This window comes from Tachyglossus aculeatus, chromosome 5 (assembly GCF_015852505.1).
Source record: "Tachyglossus aculeatus isolate mTacAcu1 chromosome 5, mTacAcu1.pri, whole genome shotgun sequence".
Classification (NCBI taxonomy): domain Eukaryota; kingdom Metazoa; phylum Chordata; class Mammalia; order Monotremata; family Tachyglossidae; genus Tachyglossus; species Tachyglossus aculeatus.
This window is the reverse complement of record NC_052070.1, coordinates 16,565,629-16,590,398: the sequence shown is the minus strand read 5'-3', so window position 1 is coordinate 16,590,398 and position 24,770 is coordinate 16,565,629. Positions and strand designations below refer to the sequence as shown.

Below are 24,770 nucleotides of genomic sequence, written 5' to 3'. Positions count from 1 at the left end.
CTACTTATTTTTGTTAATGGTGTGTATATATATATATAATATATATATGATTATATTTATTTATAACAATGTTACTGATGCCTGTTTACTTGTTTTGATGTCTGTCTCGCACCTTCTAGACTGTGAGCCCATTATGGGCAGGGATTGCCTGTATTTGTTGCTGAATTGTACTTCCCAAGTGCTTAGTACAGAGCTCTGTGCACAGTAAGTGCTCAATAAATACCACTGAATGAATGAATGAATGAATGAATGTAAAATGGGGATTAAGACTGTGAGACCCATGTGGGCCAGGTATTGTGTCTGACACAATTTGCTTGTGTCCAAGCACCTAGTACGGGGTCAGGCACATAGTAACAAATACCACAATTATTACGGGAAAGGGGTCGGTGTTGAAATAGACAAGATCGGACCACAGTGTGTAAGATGGCACTGGAGGAGCAGAGTGTGTGGACTGGACTGTTTTAGCAGATCAGTGAGGTGAGGTAGGATGGGTCAGCAGCTTGTTGTGGGCAGGGAATGTTTCTGTTATTGTTATTTTGTACTCTCCTAAGTGCTTAGTTCAGTGCTCTGCACACAGTAAGCACTCGATAAATACTATTGAATGAATTAGTTCTTTAAAGCCAATAGTAAGGAGTTCCTGTTTGATGTGGAGGTGGATGGTCAGCCACTAGAGGTTCTTGAGGAGTGGGGAGACATGAACTGAATGCTTTTGTTGATAAATGATTCGTGCAGCACAGTGATTTGTTCTGACGACTTGACACCTGTCCACATGTTTTGTTTTGATGTCTGTCTCCCCCTTCTAGACTGTGAGCCCGTTGTTGGGTAGGGACCGTCTCTATATGTTGCCAACTTGTACTTCCCAAGTGCTTAGTACAGTGCTCTGCACACAGTAAGCACTCAATAAATATGATTGAATGAACGAATGAATGAATTTATGGATTGGAGTGGGGAGAGACAGGAGGCCGGTAGGTCAACAAGCAGGCAGATGCAGTTGTCAAAGCGGGATAGGATAAGTGCTTGGCTCAGGGTGGTAGCAGTTTGGATAGAGAAGAGAGGATGGATTCTAGCAATGTGTTATATTTAGAACCGTCCAGATTTGATGACAGATTGAATATGTGGGTGAAATGAGAGAAATGAATTGAGGTTATGCTAACCTCAATTCTAATGCTAAGGTTATGGGCTTGTGAGGTAGGGAGGATAGTACTGTTGTCCACAGTGATGGAAAAGACAGGGGAGGACAGAGTTTGTGTGGGAAGATGAGTTCAGCTTCTTGACCTATTCTGGCTTTCCACCCACTTTCTCTCTAGGTTTTCAGTGCAGTTCACTTGAGTTCAGGGAATTCATGACCAGTGGCAAAGGCCGACTCTAAATAGTCGATCAGCTCAGACCCCACCTTCTTATTCATAATCATAATTATGGCATAAATTGAGCATGTATTCTTGTGCTGTGCTGGAGTAGAATCAAGGTTATGAGGCCAAATTGTAGTTGCATTTTGTTAATTTCTGCCTCCTGGATCACTGTAATGTTTTCTGACTCCTGGTTCACTCTTATGTTAAACTTTGCGACACTCCTTGTTTATTAATTTACCTCCACAGTTGTTCACTCTTCTGTTCTTTCTCTGCTGGCTCCTTTTAAATGCTTTGTTCCAGATTGTATTTTTCATCTCTTTTCTTTGATGTCTCTCCCCCTTGCTGATAATAACAGCAGTTATGGTATGTGCCAAGCAATGGGGTAGATACAAAATAACCTGGTTGGTCACAGTCCCTGTCCCAGCTTTGGCCCACAGTCTAAGTAGGAGAACAGGTATTTGATCCTCATTTCACCAGATGAGGAAACCGAGGCTGGAAAAATTTAGTGACTTGCCCAAGATCACCCAGGAAGCAAGTGCAGAGCCGGAATTAGAACCCAGGCCTTCCGATTCCAAGGCCTGGTCTCTTTCCACTAGGCCATGCTGCTTCGTGCTCATCTCCTCTGGCTCTTCAACTGAAGTTGTTTTGGGGCTCATCTTCCCTTCTCTGTATCTTTTTAAGACTTCCTGGTTTTGCTCCCTGTGGACCCCTGTCTATTAACTGTTTTTCTGGAAGCACATTTCTACATGCTGTCCTTCCCCACTTAATTCCTAGATCCCATTTCCCATCTTTCTTCACCATCTCTTCCCCAGTCCCACTTCTCTGGTTCTCTCTGCTTTCCCTCTTCTTTGTACTCCTTGTGCTGCTCTTCAGAATTATTCACTTCTGAGTACTCCTGACTCAATCAATCAATCAATTGTATTTATTGACAGCTTAAGTGCTATACTAAGTGCTTGGGAGAGTACACTACAGCAGAATTAATAGGCACACACCCTGCCCATAACAAATTTACAATCTGGAGGGATGAGTTTACAGTCTCTCGTTGGCTTTCTCTTTTGTCCTGTTCTGGTGTCCTTCCTGACCCTTCCACCCTACTCTCCGTCCCATTCTGCCCTTCTGCTCTGCCTCTGGAGCAGAAAAGCCCATTCTTCCTCATGGTGGTGCCAGTCTGGCTGGGAGAGTTGGGGGGCAAAAGTAAGATTAGGAAGAGATGCAGCATGGCCTCAGGGATAGAGCACGGGCCTGACAGTCAGGACTTGAGTCAATGGAAAGAGCATGGGCTTGGGAGTCAGAGGTCATGGGTTCAAATTCCGGTTCTGCCAATTGTCAGCTGTGTGACTCTGGGCAAGTCACTTAACTTCTCTGTGCCTCAGTTACCTCATCTGTAAAATGAGGATGAAGACTGTGAGCCCCACGTGGGACAATCTGATAACCTTGTATCCTCCCCAGCGCTTAGAACAGTGCTTTGCACCTAGTAAGCCCTTAACAAATGCCATCATTATTATTATTCTTAGGAAGAGAAGCAGCGTGACTTAGTAGAAAGAACATGGGCTTGGGAGTCAGAGGTCATGGGTTCTAATCCCGGCTCCGCCACTTGTCAGCTGTGTGACTTTGTGCAAGTCACTTAACTTCTCTGTGCCTCCGTTACCTCATCTGTAAAATGGGGATTAAGATTGTGAGCCCCACGTGGGACAACCTGATGACCTTGTATCTACCCTAGTGCTTGGCACATAGTAAGCACTTAACAAATACCATTATTATTGTTATCATTATTCTAGTCCCGGCTCCGACTCTTGTTGGCTGTGTGACCTTGGCCAAGTCACTTACTTCTCTCAGTTACCTCATCTGTAAAATGGGGATTAAGACTTTAAACCCAGTGTGGGACATGGAGTGTGTCCAACCTTATTACCTTGTATCCACCTCAGCTCTTAGAACAGTGCCTGGTACATAATAAAGTGCTTATCAAATACAATAATAAAGTATGGTGCCTCAGGCCATGCAGAACATTAAATAGGGTATATCTGGTGATTTATTTAGTTATATTAATACCTGTCTCCCACTCTAGACTGTAAACCGCTTGTGGGCAGGGAGTGTATCTGTTTATTGATATTTCATACTCTCCTAAGTACTTAGTACAGGGCTATGCACACAGTAAGCACTCAACAAATACAATTGAATGAATTAATTAATGACTGTAGTCTATGAGTTACAATGAAGGTAATCATGCTTAGCCTATGTGGGAGAAGATGGAATAATCATCTTTTTGGCTTAATAGCGCACCTAATTTTGTGACTTTTATGTATTCATTTTTGTTAGGTTTATTTCCTGCCATTCTAAATTTGGCCAGTAATGCTCATATCCGCACCAATGCCACATGTGGGGAGAAGGGGCCGGAGATGTTCTGCAAACTGGTGGAACACGTTCCCGGGCGACCGGTACGCAATGCCCAGTGCAGAATATGTGACCACAACAGCGCTAACTCCAAAGGTAAGTGCGTGTAGCTCCTTACTGGTCCATACTGTTCTCTCTCTCTCTCTTTCTCTCTCTCTCTCTTTCTCTCTCTCTCTCTCTCTCTGTCTCTCTGTCTCTCTCTCTCGCTTGTGTGTTTCCATGTTAAGAAAACAGAAACTGCTATCAATCAATCAATCGTATTTATTGAGCGCTTACTATGTGCAGAGCACTGTACTAAGCGCTTGGGAAGTACAAATTGGCATCACATAGAGACAGTCCCTACCCAACAGTGGGCTCACAGTCTAAAAGGGGGAGACAGAGAACAGAACCAAACATACCAACAAAATAAAATAAGTAGGATAGAAATGTACAAATAAAATAAATAAATAAATAAATAAATAGAGTAATAAATATGTACAACCATATATACATATATACAGGTGCTGTGGGGAAGGGAAGGAGGTAAGACGGGGATGTTAGATGGACTTGAATATTACACTAAGGTTAGTCTCTTATAATAACAATAGTAATAATAATAGTGGTATTTGTTAAGCACTTACTATGTGCCAAGCTCTGTAATAAGCTCTGAGGTAGATACAGGATAATCAGGCCCCACATGGGGCTCACAATCTAAGTAGAAGCAGCATGGCCTAATGAATAGAGCATGGGCCTAGAAGTCAGGAGGTCATGGGTTCTAATCTATGCTCTGCTACTTGTCTGCTGTGTAACTTCGGGCAAGTCACTTCACTTCTCTGGGCCTCAGTTCCCTCATCTATAAAATGGGGATTAAGACTGTGAGCCTTCTTTGGGACAGGGAATGTGTCCAACCCAATTATCTTGTATCTACTCTGGTACTTATAGTGAGCACTTAACAAATGCCACAATCATTATTATGATTATTATTATTAGGAGGAAGAACAGATTTTGAATCCCAGTTTTGCAGATGATGGAAAAGAGGCACAAGGAAGTAAAATGATGTGCCCAGGGTCACACAGTAGGTTTGTGGCAGAGCCAGGATTAGAACCCAGGTCTTCAGACTCCCAGGCTGGTTCTCTTTCTACTAGACCATGCTGCTTCTCAATTTTCTCTTCTAATTTCCCTTCTAATTTTGTATGGTCCCTTGGGCCTATTGAAGTTACGTATGGGTGGGAAAATATAAAGGAAGGCCTGAGCTCCAGTAACAACTGACTCTTTCTTTCACCAGAGCATCATCCCATCTCCAATGCTATTGATGGCACCAATAACTGGTGGCAGAGCCCCAGCATTCAAAATGGGCGGGAATATCACTGGGTCACAATCACCCTGGACCTAAGACAGGTGAGAGTTTACGGACTTGAAAAAGAATACACGTCATAAGGATCTTTTCTCTTCCAGTTTTGATGGGCACCAAGTGGTTTCTGTCCATTTTTATATTAGTGTCTGAGGCACGGCCAGTGAGGATACATTTATTTGAAAGTATTGGCTATTGCTTTTTCTTATACTACTCCTTTCACACAGTTGGGGAGAAAGAATCAAATTGATTGGGAAATTCTCAGAAGAACATGCCAGTGGTGCTGGGAATATGGCAAAATCACTATCATTTATTGAGTTTTTCCACTGTATAGAACCCTGCACATCACATTTGAGAGCACGATAGCACTTATGTGCTTAGTACAGTGCTCTGCACACAGTAAGCGCTCAATACATATGATTGAATGAATGAATGAATGTATGTAGCCTTAGAATAATAGTAGTTGCTAAGTTCCAAGAACTGTTCTAAGTGCTGGGGTAGATACAATCTAATCAGGTTGGACATAGTCCCTTTCCCACATGGGACTCACAATGTCAGTAACCAATCAATCAATAAATCAAATTTATTGAGTGCTTACAGTGTGCTGAGCACTGTACTAATTTCTTGGAAGTCAGGATCACCAAGCATTATAAGGCACTGCATTCAGGTTGCAGTCTCCCCTGGAGGCATGGGTTCGAATCTCACTTCTGACATGTATGAGAAGCAGTATGACCTAGTGGCAAGAGCACGGGTTTGGGAGTCAGAGGATGCGGGTTTGAATTCTGGCTCCGCCACTTGTCTGCTGTGTGACCTTGGGCAAGTCATTCAACTCCTCTGTGCCTCATTACCTCATCTGTAAAATGGATAAAAACTGTGAGATCTACCTGGGACAACCTGATTGCCTTGTATCTACTCCAGTGCTTAGAACAGTGCTTGGCACATAGTAACCTCTTAACAAATATTATAATTATTATTAATTATTACAATGCAACTAAATTAACAGGCATGTTCCCAGCCCATAATGAACATACAGTCTAGAGGATAAGCTTACAGTAAGGAGGAGAAGTTATTTAATGATAATAATAATAATGATGGTATTTGTTAAGCACTTACTATGTGCCAGGCACTGTTCTAAGCACTGGGGTAGATACAAGGTTGTCTCCATGGGCTCAGTCTTAATCTCCATTTTTACAGACGAGGTAACTGAGGCACAGAGAAGTTGAGTGACTTGCCCAAAGTCACACGGCTGATAAGTGGCGGAGCTGGGATTAGAACCCATGACCTATGGCTCCCAAGCCAGTGCTCTTTCCCCTTTCATTTTGCAGATGAGGTAACTGAGGCACAGAGAAATGAAGTGACTTGCACAAGTTCACACAACAGACAAGTGGTGGAACTGGGATTAGAACCAAGGTCCTTCTGACTCCCAGGCCTGTGCTCTATCCACTAAGCCAAGTAGAGTCAAACTCTGTTTTTGGTTTACAGGAATTTCCTTCTGTGCAATTTTCATCTTTATTTTCTCATCATTTTTTCATAACTTTTGCAACACTAAAGCAGGGGTGGGTCTATTACTTGGGTCATAGAAGAATTAAGTTCCAGATGAGAAGAAAACCAGGAGGAAAGGAAGGGAGAAGAAAGAGGATGGTAAAGGCGTACTGGAGACTGCTTCTATTAATTAGTTCATTTCTGTCAAACGCTTCCAAATGCTTAATACACTCAATGTACTGTCAAGTTCTAACCCTTCTGCTCCTTTTCCTTCTGTGACCATTACTGCTTGTGCTTTTGTGGTATAAAATATAATCATTCATTCTCCCTTAAAATTATTTGTTTCAGGCAATTATTTGAATAAATATGGCATTATTGCATTGGGAATTGAGTTACTCCTTAGTTTTGTATAAAATGAAAAGAATTGCATGATTTCACATTATTCTGGCTCTTAATGTATGCAGATAGCTGTTGGAGGTATTTTCCAAGTGTTCACATCATTGATGCAAATGAGCAGTTTTCATGACACATAACTGCGGCTTATTCTCTTAATAACCCCTTTCAACAGTTGAAAAAAATAGAAGAAAGCGCAGCCGTGGAAATATTTATTTTCCCTTCAAAATAATACTTTGGGCATCTAAACCTCAGCTTCATGCTGCTCATTTAATCTGATCTGTGAAGTTTGGCTATGCCCTACCAACTAATTCAGGCTTTATTTTTGAGCACACACAGAAAACTTAATATTTTAGTTAAAATGAGATTTATCATTATTATTCTTATTTTTACTACTACTACTATCAATAACGATAATAATTATTATTAGTTATTCACTCTTGCACTTGGATTTGCACCCCTTTATTACCCTTCCTTCAAATTTATTTATTTACATTAATGTCTATCTCCCCCTCTAGACTGTAAGCTTACTGTGGTCAGGGAACATGTCTACCAACTCTGTTATATTATACTCTCCCAAGGTTTTGTACAGTGCGCAGTAAGCACTCAATAAATACAATTGATTGATTAATTGATTCATTATAAGAATTGACTTGAACAAACCTCTCTCTGAAGTCTTGCATTTCTTCTTGCCTTCAAAACAACACTACTTGGATGTCCTCTTGTCACCTCAAACTTAACCTGTCCAAAACAGAACTCCGTATCTTCCTTCCAAAACCCTGTCCTCCTCTTGCCTTTCTCATCACTGTAGACAGCACCACCATGCTTCCTGTCTCACAAGCCCATAGCCTTGGTGTTTACCTTGATTCCTCTCTCTGATTCCATCCACATATTCAATCCATCACTAAACCTTGTCGGTCCCTCCTTCACAACATCATTAAAATTCACCCTTTTCTCTCCATCCAAACTCCTACCATGTTAATACAGTCACTCATCCTATCCAACCTGGATTACTGCGTTAGCCTCCTTGCTGACCTCCCAGCCTCCTGCCTCTCCCCACTCCAGCCCATACTTCACTCTGCTGCCTGGATCATTTTTCTACAAAAACGTTCAGGATATGTCTCCCCACTCCTCAAAAGACTCCAGTGGTTGCTCATCCACCTCCACATCAAACAAAAGCTCCTCACCATTGGCTTTAAAGTACTCCATCACCTTGCTCCCTCCTACCTCACCTCACACTATGCTATCTCTAGAATCATTCCTCTACAGGGGAAGCTGCATGGCCTAGGGGAAAGTGCATGGGCCTAGGATTCAGAGAGCCTGGCTTCTAATCCTGAAACTGCCCCTTGTCTGCTGTGACCTTGGGAAAATCATTTAACTTCTCTGGGCCTCAGTTACCTCAACTGTAAAATGGGGATTAAGACTGTGAGCAGCACTTAATACACTGTCTGGTACATAGTAAGCACTGAACAAATACCATTTTAAAAAATCCATTTTAGCTGCTGGGGAAATCCAGATGCTTTTTGGGGCTCCCTAGTGGAAAGACATGGGTCTGGAAATCAGGTGACCTCGGTTTCAGTCCCAGTTCTGCCCCTTGTCTTCTGTGTGACTTTGGAGAAGTCAACCTCTCTGGGCTTCGGTTCCTCATTTGTAAAATGGTAACAATTATGAATCCTGTGGTGCTCATGAATTTTGCCTGATTTTATAATCCGGAAATGGGTCACAGCATACTTACCTTCTTCAAAGAGCAAAGGTCTACTTTTTAATTTCCTACTTCCTATGTCCCAGATTTTAGCACAGTTCTTTGGTCTTTAGTCAGAGCTTCATAAATAATATCAAAAAAAATATATGCCTTTGTATTCCTAAACTCCACAGATGTCAAGCTCTGGGATCTTCCTTCTTGAAAAGCTTGTTTGCCTTTAAACTGTAAGAAGGAATGAGTGACTGCTTGTGTATATTAATGAGTGGAAAGGCGGGAATAAGATTTATACCATTTTCAAAGCTCAAGCTGGTCTTCTCAATCCCTTTTTATTTCATTGTCTATCGTTGCATCGCTGGACTGTGTGCTCCTTAGATAACAGAATTCCATGGCAACATTCAGCTTAGTGTTGCTAAAGAAAAGCTTTAAATTTGCATAGGTTGCCCTGAACGGACACATAGCTTGTCTTGTGAAAGATCGGACCTTGGAATCATTTCTATGTCAGCCCTGGTCTTGGCATCGTTTTCAGTCTTCTGAACCCTGGAGCCAGTGAGGCATCAGGAAAACTAAAGTGACAAGACATTGTTGAAACTAAAATGTCCCAGAAGCAGCATGGCCCAGTGGATCAAGCTTGGCACTCAGAGTCAGAAGGACCTGGGTTCTAATCCTGCTTCTAACACTTCATTCAATTACATTTATTGAATGCATATTGTGTACAGAGCACTGTACTAAGTGCTAACAGTAAACGGACAGATTCCCTGCCCACAATGAGCTGCTGTATGTGACTTTGGGCAAGTCACTTCACTTCTCCGTGCCTTAGTTTTATTTTATTTTGTTAGTATGTTTGGTTTTGTTCTCTGTCTCCCCCTTTTACACTGTGAGCCCACTGTTGGGTAGGGACTGTCTCTATATGTTGCCAACTTGTACTTCCCAAGCGCTTAGTACAGTGCTCTGCACACAGTAAGCGCTCAAGAAATACGATTGATTAGTTCCCTCATCTGTAAAATGGAGATTAAGACTGTGAGCACCATGTGGGACAGGGACTGTATCCAAACTGATTAGCTTGTATCTACCCCAACCCTTAGTATGGTGCCTGGAACATAATAAACACTTAACAAATACCACTAAAAAACCCTAAATAAACCCAAAACACCCTAGAATAACATAGCCAGCCTCCTCTTAGTGGAACATTTCTGGTTGCAGACCTGTATTCTTGGGGTGAATCGGTCAGGAGGATGGCTCACAGCTGTGAATAAGAACAGCTGCTGACTAAGGGCTTGAAGTGTGGTGATTACAAGCTGGTGTCTTGAAGAACCATTTTAAGAGCCAAGGGAAACACAATGTGACATGCTTGGGGAAGCTGAGAACAAGAGGAGCAGACAGACAGCCTGGATGGCAACATTTCCAAGGGGTAGGCTTTCTTTGAGCACCGGTGAGGAGGTTAACTTCCAACAGTGAGAGCGAAAAAGTGTTTAGGGCTGGGAGCTAAACTGAGGACTGGGCTTCTTCAGCCATCTCAGTTGCAGCAGTGTGGCTTAGTAGATAAAGTACAGGCCTGGGAGTCAGAAGGACCTGGGTTCTAATCCTGCCTCTGCCCTGTGTCTGTTGTGTGACCTTTGATAAATCACTTCACTTCTCTGTACCTCAGTTACCTGATCTGCCAAGTGGGTATTAAGAGTGTGAGCCACGTGTTGGACAGGGGCTGTGTTCAACCTGATTGACTTGCATCTACACTAGTGTTTAGAACAGTGCTTGGCACATATTAGGTGTTTAACAAGTACCATAATTATTATTGTTAATAATACCCATGTCTAGTAGTAGTTACGTTGGATTGTAAAGTTGTCAAAGCAGTGGTAAGCTTTAACAGCCTGGGAGTCTTAACAGCTGGTTCCTTTTCTCATCTTGTGAGTTTTGGTTAAATCTCGCTGGGTTAGTTTCTTCTTCTGCTAAGTAAGAACCTGGCTTCTCAACTCTCTGACTTATTGGGTTCCTGTTCAGTGAAATGTGGTATGTTTGGGGAGAAAATGGAGGCACGAGACAGCTTGGCACAAGGCTGGCCAGAGAGTCTTGGTTAAGTCTTGGTTAAGTAAGACTAATGCATTAAAGGCCCCGGAAAAAAATTAGACCATTTAGTGAACAGAAGACCAAAGAATTGAGTTGGGTTGAGAAGAACCAGAGTCAGCACCAGCTTAACCATTAAGCTCTGGCAGATATGGAAAAAAAACAGATCATTAAAGTGAATTACAGAATAAAGAATTGCACTGGCTTGGGAATAAGCAGAAGCAGCCCTGTTTTAACCATTCAGCTCTGGCAGACACTCACCTCCAACATGGTTTCTCAGAGAGTTTAACAGCCCTTTAACTTATGTTAAAGATGGTAATTTTTCTAGGACTTTGTAGAAGATGATGTAGAGGGAATGAACGATGATAATAGTGGCATTTGTTATGTGCTTACTGTATGTCAAGCACTGTTCTAAGCAAGGGGTAGAAATAAGCTAAGCAGGTTGGACACAGACCCTGTCCCACAAGGAGCTCACAGTCTTAACCCCCATTTTACAGATGAGGTAACTGAGGCACAGAGAAGCAAAGTGACTTGCCCAAGGTCCCACAGCAACAAGTATCAGAGTGAGAATTAGAACCCACTTCCTCTGACTCCCAGGCCTGTGCTCTTCCATTATGCTACACTGCTTAGAGATCTATTTCTAATGTTACTTAAAGCAAAACTGATTTTTGAAGCCTACTTGGGTTCTAATGCTGGTATAATGTGGAGGTAACATTTACTGTGGAAAAAAATAACAGTGATATTGATAAAGCAATTACTACATATCAAGGACTGAGTTTGGCTCAGTGGAAAGAGCGCGAGCTTGGGAGTCAGAGGTCATGGGTTCGAATCCTGGCTCTGCCACTTGTCAGCTGTGTGACCTTGAGCAAGCCACTTAATTTCTTTGTGTCTCAGTTACCTTATCTGTAAAGTGGGCATTTAGATTGTGAGTCCCAAGTGGGACAACCTGATCACCCTGTACCCCCTCCCCCAGCGCTTAGAACAGTGCTTTGCACATAGAAAGCACTTAACAAATACCACCATTATTATGGGTTCAAATCCTGACTCCGCCGCTTGTCAGTTGTGTGACTATGGGCAAGTCACTTAACTTCTCTGGGCCTCAGTTCCCTCATCTGTAAAATGGGAATTAAGACTGTAAGCCCCCCATGGGACAACCTGATCACCTTGTAACCTCCCCAGCGCTTAGAACAATGCATTGCACATAGTAAGCGCTTAATAAATGCCATCATCGTTATTATTATTATTATTATTTTTATAAGTCACTTAACTTCTCTGGGCCTCAATTACCTCATCTGTAAAATGGGGATTAAGATTGTGAGCCCCCTGTGGGACAACCTGATCACCTTGTATCCTCCCCAGCACTTAGAACAGTGCTTTGCACATAGTAAGCGCTTAACAAATACCAAAATTATTATTATTACATAAGATTACAATGTGGAAGCAGCATGGCTTAGTGGCTCAAGCTCAGGCCGGGGGCCAGAGGACTGGGTTCTAATCCAGTATGTAGCAGGTGGTACTGCCTGCTACGTGATATTGAGAAAGTCACAGCTTCTCTGTACCTTAGTTTCTTCTACTGCCAAATAGAGATTCAATACGTGCTCTCCCTTCTACTTTAACTGTGAGCCCCATGTGGGACAAGGACTGTGTGTGGCTGGCCTGATTAATTTCTATCTACTCCAGTCCTTAGAAAAGGGCTTGAAACATCATAATGCATAACAAGTACCATAAAAAAAGGATCAAATCAGGTACACTGTCTTTCCTACATGGAGTTCACAGTCTGAGGAAAGGAGAGCAAAAAATCTTATCCCTATTTTTCAGATGAGAAAACTGAGGCAAAGAGAGTTTAAGTGATTTGCCAAAGGTGAGTGTCAGGGCTGGGTTGAACTTGGATAACCCAATTCTGAGTCCTGTGCTCCTTTTCTAGGCTATGCTGTGTAAGATGTATTTCTTTTTGCTTCTTTGAACAAGAATCCATTAATGCATAGTTTGACAGTGTATGTGATTTGCAGAAGGAATAAATTGGAGAAGAATTATATGTTTTTCACCTTGGTTAAAATCTGGAAATGGGTCATTTAGTACACTTTTCTTTTGGAAATACAAGAGTGAAGTTGCCCTCTGTTTTCGTTTTAGATTTGCTATTATATTCTGTGTGAGAATAGCTGTAGTTTGCAGACAGATTCTTCTTCGCACTAGTCAGCTCTTCCAGAAAACTTTTTCCACTAGATGCTTTTTCCTTTCTCCTCCTCTTGTCCTGCTGCTGCCTTATTTAGTTATTTCTTGGGCCAAGTGAAAGAGATCACTTTGGACTACATGATTCAAATGCAGATAGCTTTTCTAAAGCTTCATAAAGCTTTTCCAGGGGTCAGGGAACTCTCAGACCTTGAATTGAGCCAAGTTAATAATAAACAGGTTTGGGCAAGAAGTAAAGGCAGTCCAACAGGCCCAGTTGGATAATTTTTTTTAAACCCCCCAAAACTGTATAAACTGTGTTTAAGCTTCATTATTTTTGACCCATTCATATATCTTCATATCTAAAGTTGAGCTCTTATCCTGGGAGCAGCCAAATTCAGGGTCAGGCATGCAGATAAACATATATGGTTTGGGCAATAAATTGTTCTTTTCATACATTTTCTTAGTTTACACCTTCAGAACCATTTATTAGGAAATACTCCCAGTTAAAGAAGAATCTTTATTTCTTTTTCTTCAAAAGCATCTGTGCTTTTATAAGATATTAAAGTGACAGTCATGCTTTTAGGTGACATTTCCTGGCTAACAACCCATAGAATGCCTTCTGTGGCAGAAGGTTTGTATTGGTGGATTTTCTTAAGAAATTATATAAAATGGGTTGGCCTTGGGAAGATTAATCCCCAATAAGGAAGCTGGGATTTAGAAGGTTTAGAGTCCTTGGAGTTCCTGTAACAGGGAGATCCCAACTTTGTCCCTTGATGAGTAATAATAGAATGCACTGGTGGGATGCAGTGTGACAAAGTGGAAAAGGATGGGCCTGGGAGTCAGAGGACCTGGGTTCTATCCGGAATACGCCACTTGTCTGCTGTGTGATATTGGGCAAATCACTTAAATTCTTTGTGCCTCATTTACTTTATTAGTAAAATGGGGATTAAGACTGTGAACCCCATATGGGACAGGGACGTGCCCTACCTGATAAGCTTGAATCTACCCCAATGCATAGTACAGTACCTGATGCATAGCAAGCACTTAACTAATACTATATGTATTATGGTATTATGTAAAATATATGCATTAATATATATGTAATAATATATCATATGTATGATTATATCCATATATCCCTCTTAAGCCCTTCTACTTCACTTGTGTTGTCATTTGCATAATTGACTTAATTATGAATAAGTATGTTCTCCTTATGGTTTATTTTCAAGGTATTATACACATACTGTCAAGCACTGTTTGCAGCGCTGGAGTAAATTCAAGTTAATCAGGTCAGACATAGTCCCTGTCCCACATGGGGCTCACAGACTAGGAAGAATAGTTGAATCTATATTTTACAATATATGAGAAGCTCAAACTCAATAGGGGGAGACAGGCATTAATATAAATAAATAATTGATAGCATATAATGTAAAAATGTGCACATAAGTGCTGTGGGGTGAGCGTGGCACAAATTTTAAGGGCCCACAGGCCACAGATCGAAGTACACTTAGGTATATATCCATGCTTTATTCATTTTAATGGCTGTCTTGAGCTCCTTGTGGACAAGTAAAATGACTACCAACTCTTTTGTATTTACTCACCCAGAAGCTTAGTACAGTGCTCTGTACACAGTAAGCATTCAATAAGTAAGCACGTCACCAAAACCTGCCTTTCTCACCATCACAACATCGCCAAGATCTGCCCTTTCCTCTCCATCCAAATCACTACCTTGTGAGTACAATCACTCATTATCTCCCGACTGGATTACTGCATCGGCATCCTTTCAGATCTCCCAACCTCCTATCTCTCCCCTCTGCAGTCTATACTTCATTCTGCTGCCCAGATGATCTTTCTACGGAGAAGCTCTGGGCATGTCACCCCCCTCCTCAAAAACCTCCACTGGTTGCCTATCAAGCTACGTATCAAGCAAAAACTCCTCACTCTCAGCTTCAAAGCTCTCCATCACCTCACCCCCTCCTACCTCACCTCCCTTCTCTACTTCTCAGCCCAGCCCACACCCTCCGCTCCTCTGCCACTAACCTCCTCACTGTGCCTCGTTCTCGCCTGTCCTGCCATTGACCCCTGGCCCACATCCTGCCTCTGGCCTGGAATGCCCTCCCTCCTCAAAGATCTATTGAAAGCTCACCTCCTCCAGGAGGCCTTCCCAGACTGAGCCCCCCCTTTCCTCCGAGCCTGCTCCCCTCCCCATTGCCCAGACTCCCTCCTTCTGCTCTACCCATAGCACTTGTGTATATATATGTACATATTTATTATTCTATTTTTTATTAATGATGTGTATATATCTATAATTCTGTTTATTTTGATGCTATTGATGCTTGTCTACTTGTTTTATTTTGTTGTCCCGTCTCCCCTCTTCTACACTGTGAGCCCGTTGTTGGGTAGGGATTGTCTGTTGCAGAATTGTACTTTCCAAATGCTTAGTAGAATGTTCTGCACACAGTAAGTGCTCAATAAATATGATTGAATGAATAAATATGATTGATCGATGATGAATAATAATAATAAGGATAACTGTGGTATTTGTTAAGGGCTTACTATGTGCCAGGCACCATGCTAAGTGCTGGGGTGAATACCAATAAATTTGGTTGGACCCAATCCCTATTCCACGTGGGGCCAATAGTCTTAATCCACATTTTACAGATGAGGTAACTGAGACGCAGAGGAAGTAAAGTGATTTGCCCAAGGTCACACAGCAGACAAATGGGAGTAGAACAAATGGGAGTCCTTTGACTCCCAGTCCTGTGCTCTATTCCCTAGGCCACGTTGCTTCCCTTGATTCATTGATTCCTAGTCCTGACACCTCAGCAGGCTCTTCTGCTGGCAAGACTTCATAGGCCACATGCCATATTCCTGGAGGGAAGTGTCTCAGTCTGGCTCACATGAATAAATTTAACTGCTGCACAATTGGATCACTGTTCAGAGCTTCTAGTCTCCACAGGGAATCTGGGTGACTGAACTATTTTTTTACCCCTGGCCTTGAGATGTAAAAATCAAATAAATGTAGAAAAGCATTTTTTGTGTATTTTTACAATTTTGGACATCAATGTCATTCCCTGTGTGGTTAAATTTTTAATCCATCTAATTTGACACAAATGAAAAAAAATTGGTAAAACACACAGATAATCCCAAACATCCTTTTCACAGTTGTTTTCAATCCCTTTTCACTCAGCCAGATCTGATTTTCCTCTCTCCTTCCTTTCCCTGCCTCTTATCTGGTGATCAGTAAAATAACCCAAAGCAGTTACTGGTGGGGAAGAAGGACTCAAGAGTAAGGTATATTCAGGAGGACATTTGGGTATTGGCATTTCTGTTAACATTTACTAAGATTTAATAGTATTTTTATTGGATTTAAGCGGTTACTATGTGCCAGGCACTGCACTAAGCATTGTGGTAATAATAATAATACTAATGATGGCATTTATTAAATGTTTACTATGTGCAAATCACTGTTCTAAGCACTGGGGAGGTTACAAGGTGATCAGGTTGTCCCACAGGGGGCTCAAAGTCTTCATCCCCATTTTACAGATGAGGGAACTGAGGCACAGAGAAGGTAAGTGACTTGCCTAAAGTCACACAGCCAACAATTGGCGGAGCCAGGATTTGAACCCCTGACCTCTAACTCCAAAGCCCGTGCTCTTTCCACTGAGCCACGCTGCTTCCCCGGTTGGACACAATGTCCCACATAGGGTTCACTGTTTTAATCCCCACTTTACAGATTAGAGAACTGAGGCCCAGAGAAGTTGTGACCTGTCTAAGGTCACACAACAGACAAGTGTCAGAGCTGGAATTAGAACCCATGTCCTTCTGACTCCCAGAATATTTGAATGTTGACTGTTTTCGATATTGAATACTGTTCTCAGTGTTGAATACATACCACCTAGCCTTAATCTTTAAGAGTCCAGGGCTTTTCTATATATCCAGCCTGCACTTCAGTTACATGTTCTGGAATGTCTTAGTTTCTATAATCAGTCCATCAATCAATGTGAGCCCACTGTTGGGTAGGGACTGTCTCTATATGTTGCCAGCTTGTACTTCCCAAGCGCTTAGTACAGTGCTCTGCACACAGTAAGCGCTCAATAAATATGAATGAATGAAATGGTATTTATTGAGCACTTGCTGTGTGCAGAGCACTCTGCTAAGCATATGGGAAACTACAGCATAATGGAGTTGCTAGACATAGCCCCTGTCCACAAGGAGCTTACAGTCTTCAGGAGGGGACAGACATTAAAATAGATTAGGGATAGAGGAAATCATAGGGTATTAGAATATTTATATACCAACTGAGGGACTGGATGATTATCTGAGAAGCAGCATGGCTCAGTGGAAACAGCACGGGCTTGGGAGTCAGAGGTCATGGGCTCTATTCCTGCCACTGCCACTTGTGAGCTATGTGACTTTGGGCAAGTCACTTTACTTCTCTGTGCCTCAGTTACCTCATCTGGAAAATGGGGATTAACACTTTGAGCCCCATGTGGGACAACCTGATTATCCCGTGTCTCCTCCAGTGCTTAGAACAATGCTGGACATGTAGTAACTGCTTAACAAATGATATTTTATTATTATTATTATTATCAAAGTACTTAAGAGTCACGTTCAAGTTTTTGTCAGTCATATTGAGCACTTACTGTGTGTAGAGCACTGTACTAAGTGCTTGGGAGTGTACAGTATTTAATTGAGAGGAGGGCAGATAAGGGAAATAAACGGATTAGTCTGGGAAGGTCTCTTGGAGAAAATGTGACTTTTAGGAGAGTTTGAAAGTCGGGAGAATGATGAACTGTAGGATACAACTGTGGAGAAAATTACATAATGGAAATTGTTGATGAAATTGCCAGGCTGTGGAGTTGCAGTAGAGGACCAGCATTCATTCATTCATTCAATCGTAGTTATTGAGCACTTACTGTGTTCAGAGCAGCATGGTTTAGTGGATAGAGCATGGGCCTGGAAGTCAGAAGAATGTGGGTTCTAATCCTGGCTCTGCCACGTGTCTGCTGTGCGACCTTATGCAAGTTACTAAACTTCTCTGGACCTCAGTTACCTCATCTGTAAAATGGGGATTGAGTGTGAGCCCCATGTGGGAGAAGGACTGTGTCCAACCTGTTTAACTTGTGTCTACCCCTGTGCTTAGAACAGTGCTTGGCACACCATAAGCATTTAACAAGTACCAAAATTATTATACGTGCTTAGTACAGTGCTCTGCACACGGTAATTGCTCAATTAATTTGAATGAATGAATGAATGTTCAGAGCCCCTCACACTCACCTCCTCTAATTAGGTCTGAATCTTATTGGTCATTTTAACTGGCCCTATCTTTTCAGTGGCTTTGGGGAATTCCTGAACCAAGAGTGAGCCCCCTAAAGCAGCTCTGAGCCCTACCAAATCTCTGTCACTGTCAACCTCTTCAATTTATCAGTTAATCAGTGGTATTTACTAAGTGCTTATTCTGTGCAGAACACTATTACTAAGTACTTGGGAAAGAACAATAGAGTTGATAGACATAATCCCTGCCCTCAGAGAGCTTAAGGTCTAGTGAGGGAGACATGTTAAAATAAATGCCAGATAGGGAAAGCAGCTGAGAATAAGGATATGTACATGAGTGCTGTGGAGGTTGGGAGGGGCTGAATATCAATGTCCTTAGGGGGTACAGACCCAAGGCCCTGTGCAGTGCAGAAGGGAAGGAAAATCAAGTGGGTAGATGAGAGGTTAGTCAGGGAAGGCTTCCTGGAGGAGATATTATTTTAGGTGGGCTTTGAAGATGGAAAGAGTAGATATGAAGAAAGTAGTAGATATGGAGGAGGAGGGAGCCATGGGTAAATTCTGAGAAAGATAAGACTGAGAAATTTTAAGCACCTTGGGATTAGAGGAGCTAAGTGCTTGGACTGAGTTGTAGTGGGAGAGGAAGTTAGTAAGGAGGGGGACAGCTTGACTGAGTGCTTAATACCTTTATACTTTAAGGCATGATGTTGTGGAGTTTGATGTGGGGCAGCCAGCGTCCCTCTCGCTACCACCAACCCAAAGAGTACTTCTGTATATATCTTTAAACTCTGCTGCATCCCCTTACTTGTAATTTATTTCAGTTTCCATCTCCCTTGCTAGACCATAGACTCCTTGAGAACAGGGATTATACCCAACAATTCTAATGTACTCTCCCAAGCAGTTAGTATGGTGCTCTGCTTTGAGAAGCAGTGTGGTTTAGTAGATTGAGCACGGGCCTGGGAGTCAAAAGGACCTGGATTCTAATTCCAGTTCTGACACATGCCTGCTGTGTGACCTTGGGAAAATCACTTAATTTCTCTGTGCCTCAGTTACCTCATCTGTAATATGGGGATAAAATGTTGAGGCCCATATGGGACAGGGACTGTGTCCAACCTGATTAATTTGTATCATCCCTAGTGCTTAGAAAAGTGCTTGACACATAGTGTGTGTAAGTACCATAATAATTATTATTATTACAGAGTAAGCCTCAATAAATAGGATTGATAACCAAGCCTCTTAAATTTTCTCCTTTCTGAAGAAAGCTTTATTCATCCCTGCTACCAGCCCCACAGCACTTAAGTACATATCTATAATTTATTTATTTATTTTGTTGTCTGTCTCCCCCTCTAGACTGTAAGCTCATTGTGGGAAGGGAATGTGTCTGCTATATTGTTATATTGTACTCTCCCAAATGCTTATTATAGGACTCTGCACACAATAAGTGCTTAATAAATACAGATGATTGATTTGGACCCCAGGTAGGTTGAATATCCCTCAAACATATCCAGCTTCTGGAAGCATGGAGTCAAGTCTGAACCCCAATACAATAATAATAATTGTGGTATTTGTTACACACTTACTATGTGCCTGGCCCTGTACTAAGCACTGGGGTGGAGAGAAGCAAATTGGGTTGGACACAGTCCCTGTCCTACATAGTGCTCACAGTCTCAATCCCCATTTTACAGATGAGGTAACTGAGGCACAGAGAAGTTAAGTGATTTGTTGAAGGTCACACAGCAGACAAGTGGCAGAGCTGGGATTAGAACCCATGACCTCCTGACTCACAGGCCTGTGCTGTATCCACTATACAAGGACTAAGGTTAGCTTGGCGTGTTTCTGGTAGACTTAACTCTGGGCCAAGGGATGCTTGACAATTACCTGCTCACTTTTCCTTCATTCATTAAGCAGAATGAGATGTTTGACCCTTGGAGGGCTGAAATGTCCTCTCTGAATACTTTTAAGGACAACTAACCTATTCTTCTCAAAGTCTGAAATTAGATCAAAGCTTGCAGTGCTGCATGTCAGGAAAGGGCCACTTAAGTTTTTGCTTATTTGTTGAAGATTTTATCTCAATTCCTGTCTTGCACTAGCACCTTGGAGTAGTTAAATGGCAATGTGATGTTTGTATCCTGTTTTATATATTATTGCTGTGGTCATTTATATAGGCTCACTGCCTAAATGTCAATCCTCAAAAGTAATTTTTCAAAATCAAGGTACAGATTGATTTACATGGTGTGTTGGAATATGTTCTTAAGTGAGTCAAGCTTGTTGGCAAGGAAACTAGCCAGCATGTCTTCCTTTTCTCCTTAAATTCAAAGAGGGGCTTGGAGCTGTCCTGATATCTGAAGAAACCCTTCTTTGAGGAATGCAGGTTTAAGTTTGGAGTTCCTGGAAGCAGTAACATTTTTACTCCTGGGATATTTTTCCCTTGAAATCAGTAAAATGCATTTCTTTGCAAAGCAGGTTACTTCTAAAAGCTTAGTTACACATCTTCCAATCCACAGATTAAGTTGTTTTATCTTTTCAATTTGCTCTTTCTGACTAAGCCCCTAGATTGCTACCAGCCTTTCAATGCAGTAAAATTCCACAGGTTATGTCTTTCTAGCTTTTCAATTTGTTCCCTGGAAAGACTACTGAATTGTTTCTTAGCTTTCATTTGTGATGAGAAGGCAAAATAGAAATATTTCCCAAGTCACGTGAGTTCATTTGAATGAAAATAGGTTTGTGGTCCTTCCCTTTGTCTTCACTGGGACAAACCAGACAATAATGCCTTGTGTTGAATGCAGATCAGGGAGGAGGTCTCCAGATTTAACTCATCTGACAGTCATCCCCCTCTGCCCTCCCCCACCAACCCCCACCAAAATTCTTGGAAGAAAGGAAGGAAGCATTTGTTTCCATTACTCCCATTTTACAGATGCGGAAGGGCGGACAAATCCCTTGCTCCAATATCCAGCGTGGATTGTTAATATTCGATTTGAGGTTGGTTCATAGGGATTCACATACAGGGGCTGATGGTTTAGAATAATAGTGTGTAATGGTAAAGGAAGCCCGGCTATTATCAATGACCCTGTTTTTAGTTGAGATAGGAAAGCTTTAAATTCCACAAGGAAGAGGAAATCTTTCTTAGTTCTACAATTCTTTACCAATATTATAGGATGAAACAATAAAGATGCTGTAACTCTTTGTTTGAAAATACTTCTACCAGTATATATATTAGAGAGCTGAATAAAAAAAAATCCAAGACAAAATAGGCTTTTCTTTAGATCCTGCACTACTGATGCCTTTACTACACCAAAGTGATAATAGTAAAAGTTTTCCTTTAGTTTCTGTATCGCTAGTGGCTTTTCTTTGATTTTTGTGAGTTGAAGTGGGTAAAAGAAGAAAATGATGATTTGAAGTACACAGGTAGCTGGGAAACACTGACTTCTTTGAGTCTGCTCTATAACCCTGCAGTTAAGGAAGGAAATGAGGACCAGAAAAGTTGTTGAGTCAAATTAGAATGTGCAAATGATTAGCTTAGGAGGCCCAGCTGTGTAAACTTAGGGTGCCCTGAGAAATTTGCTACTATTGAACTGGGGGGAGGGAGAAACTTGAAAGTCATTGTAAGCTAGCATCAAGGGTTTAAAAACAACTCCAAAGCTTGTGAGAAGCCATCACAAAATCACTAGAGTAGAAATACCACAAACTGGCTTTCAATCTGATGTCATGCCTCTTTCAGAGGTTGCTGGTTCCCCCAAACCAATTCTCCTGGAAAGTTAATGATCCTTTGCAGTGTTCATTTTTCCCTAGAGTAGTTTTCCAGAATTTGGGTCATGATCCCAGATGAAGTGACTTGCTAACCTTCTGACTTTAAACTTATATACTCATTGCATTCAGCATTGGAGTGCTTATGTATATATCTGTAATTTATTTATTTATATAAATCAATTAATGCTTACTCTGTGCAGAGTACTTTCCTAAGTGCTTGGGAAGCTATTGTAGCTTCCCAATATTGTACAATATTGTCTCTTCTTCTAAATGTAAGTTCTGTGTGATCAGAGGATGTCTTCCAACTACCAAATGCCTAGTACAGTGCTCTACACACAGTTAATGCTCAGTTAAAAAGCATTGATTGATTATTTCTCCTGCAATTTGTGAATATTAACTTTTGTTAGGGTCTTATGAGAAGAACCAAAATCAGCATGAGAAGCAGTGTGGCCTGATGGAAAGGACATAGGATTGGGAGGCAAGGCACCTGGATTCTAAAGTCAACTCCAGCACTTGCCCGCTGTGAGATTTAGCTTCTCTGGGCCTTATTTTCCTCAACTGCAACATGGGAATTAAATACCTGTTCTTCCCTGTTAAACTATGAGTCTTATGTAGGATCAGGATTGTGTCTGTTCTGATTGTATCTACCCCAGAATGTAGCACAGTGCTTGACTCACATGCGACTCATGGTCTAAACTGGTAGGAGATCAGGTATTAAATCCCCATCTTAGAAAGGAAATCCTCATTTATTGTTGTTAATAACCAGAGAACCCACAGTTTGTGGATGAGAGACTGGGATGTTGCAAAACAATTTCATTTAGTCACCCACTTTCTTGGCAGTGACAAAGAATAGATTTCTCAAAGCTAGGAGAGTGGGGAAGGATGGGGAAGGGATTGGTGCTGTGGAGACTAGACATAGTGTTTGATTCTCTGGCTATAGATCAACCCCGCTGTGCTACAGGTCTCTCCTGGCGCTTTCACACTGCCTCAGCTGCATGTTCTGTTGGCTGTTGCTTAGTGACAAGTCAGTGCTCAGAAAGTGGCATAATCCACATGAGACAATCTCTCTCCAGGATTTTTCTTCAAGCTCAGAAGCAGACAGTCATGTCTCAAATGTTCTTCTTTGGGCTGCCAAGCATGAGAAGCAGCGTGGCCTGGGAGTGAGAAGGACCTGGGTTCTAATTTCAGCTCTGCCATTTGTCTGCTGTATGACCTTGGGCAAGAAACATCTTTTCCATTCATCTGATAGGCAGAAATAAACTTGCCATTCTAGTTTACTGTGTTCATCCAATTCATTTCTCCTCCCACCTTCCCCATGAAAAGCAATTTTTTTTTAAATTCCTGAAAAGTATTAACTGTAACATCACACCTTGGAAAACTACTTGGATTCAGCTGCTACTGAAAATAAGGAATTTGGTGTAATGGTTGCTCGGCTGGGCTATTTTCTGACCCCTGAGTTAAAATGTAATAGTTAAGTAGAGATATGGATATTTTAGTGCCTCACTTAGTTTTGAAAAGTACAGAACTCTGCAAATCCAGGTTTCAGCACATTTCTTTCCGAACATTGTTAATAGGATTAATGATGATTTTACTGAGGACAGTGTACTAAGAAGTATAGCTTAATGGGAAGAGCATGGGCCTGGGCGTAAGTGGACCTGGATTCTAAAGCAGGGTCACCATTTGCCTCCTGTATGATTGTGAGCAAGTCACCCTCTCTGTGCCTCAATTTCCTCACTTAAAGATTGGGGTTTCAATACTTGTTCTCCCTCCCTCTTAAGATTGTAAATCCCATATGAGGCAGGGATTGTGTCCGACCAGATTATCTTGCATGCATTAGAGTGCTTGGCAAATACCAAGAGCTTAACAAATACCATTATTATTATTATTTCAGCAGAAGTAAAAGACATAATAGGATCAGGAATTGGGAAGCTCTAAGCTATTGAAATCACTGAGGAGGAGTTGAAAACAAGAAATAAGAGGGTTTTAAGTCAGAAATTTGGTTAAACTGAATGGGGCTTGCACAGAACTTTTGAGAAAAATCCTTCTCAACTGTTTTCTGCTGAAGACCCTGACATTTGATTGAACTTTGAGGAACCTCTTTCAATATTTATTTTTACTTCCCCTCCATTTGTTTCTCTGGCCAGTGTCTGTTTATGTTCATTATAGCTCAAGGACTATATTTTTTCTTTTCCTGCCATTAGAAACTAACTCTTAGGTCATGTTGTCCTCTGCTGCTCCTCCCCTTCCCATCGCTCCGACTCCCTCCCTCTGCTCTTCCCCCTCCCCACCCCACAGCACTTGTGTATATATGTACGTATTTATTATTTCATTAATTTTATTAATGATGTGTATATATCTATAATTCTGTCTATATTGATGCTATTGATGCTTGTTTTGTTGTCTGTCTCCCCCCTTCTAGACTGTGAGCCCATTGTTGGGTAGGGGATTGCCTCTATCCATTGCTGAACTGTACTTTTCAAGCTCTTAGCACAGTGCTCTGCACACAGTAAGTGCTCAATAAATACAATTGAGTGGATGAATGAATGTTCTTTTTCCCTTAAACTATCCAGTTTCTACTTCACTGACTGTGGGGCTACCTACTAAATCCATGAATTTTCAACCTCTGCCAGTGTGGTCTTAGAAGGACTTTCAGGGTTTCTCTTGATCACATAATGGGAAGAAACAATATACTTACTTGTGTCCTTTTGGTAAACTGGTTCTGAGGAAGGATTAGGCTCTTTCAGGATCTAAAATATTAATAAGTGTGGTATTTGTTCAGAACTTACTATGTGCCAAACACTGTACTAAGCCCTGGGGTAGATATATTGAAGCAGCGTGGTTTAGTAGAAAGAGCACAGGCTTGGGAGTCGGA

General features: G+C 41.6%; 1 protein-coding gene across 1 annotated transcript in view; it reads left to right on the top strand.

Moving 5' to 3' along the window:
• Positions 1–24,770, top strand: part of LAMA1 (laminin subunit alpha 1) — a 233,613-nt gene that overhangs the window by 53,594 nt on the left and 155,249 nt on the right. Inside the window, exons 2-3 of the mRNA XM_038747260.1 lie at positions 3,666–3,836; positions 5,005–5,117. Coding sequence (XP_038603188.1) covers positions 3,666–3,836; positions 5,005–5,117 — 284 coding nt within the window. The remainder of the gene's footprint in view (positions 1–3,665; positions 3,837–5,004; positions 5,118–24,770) is intronic.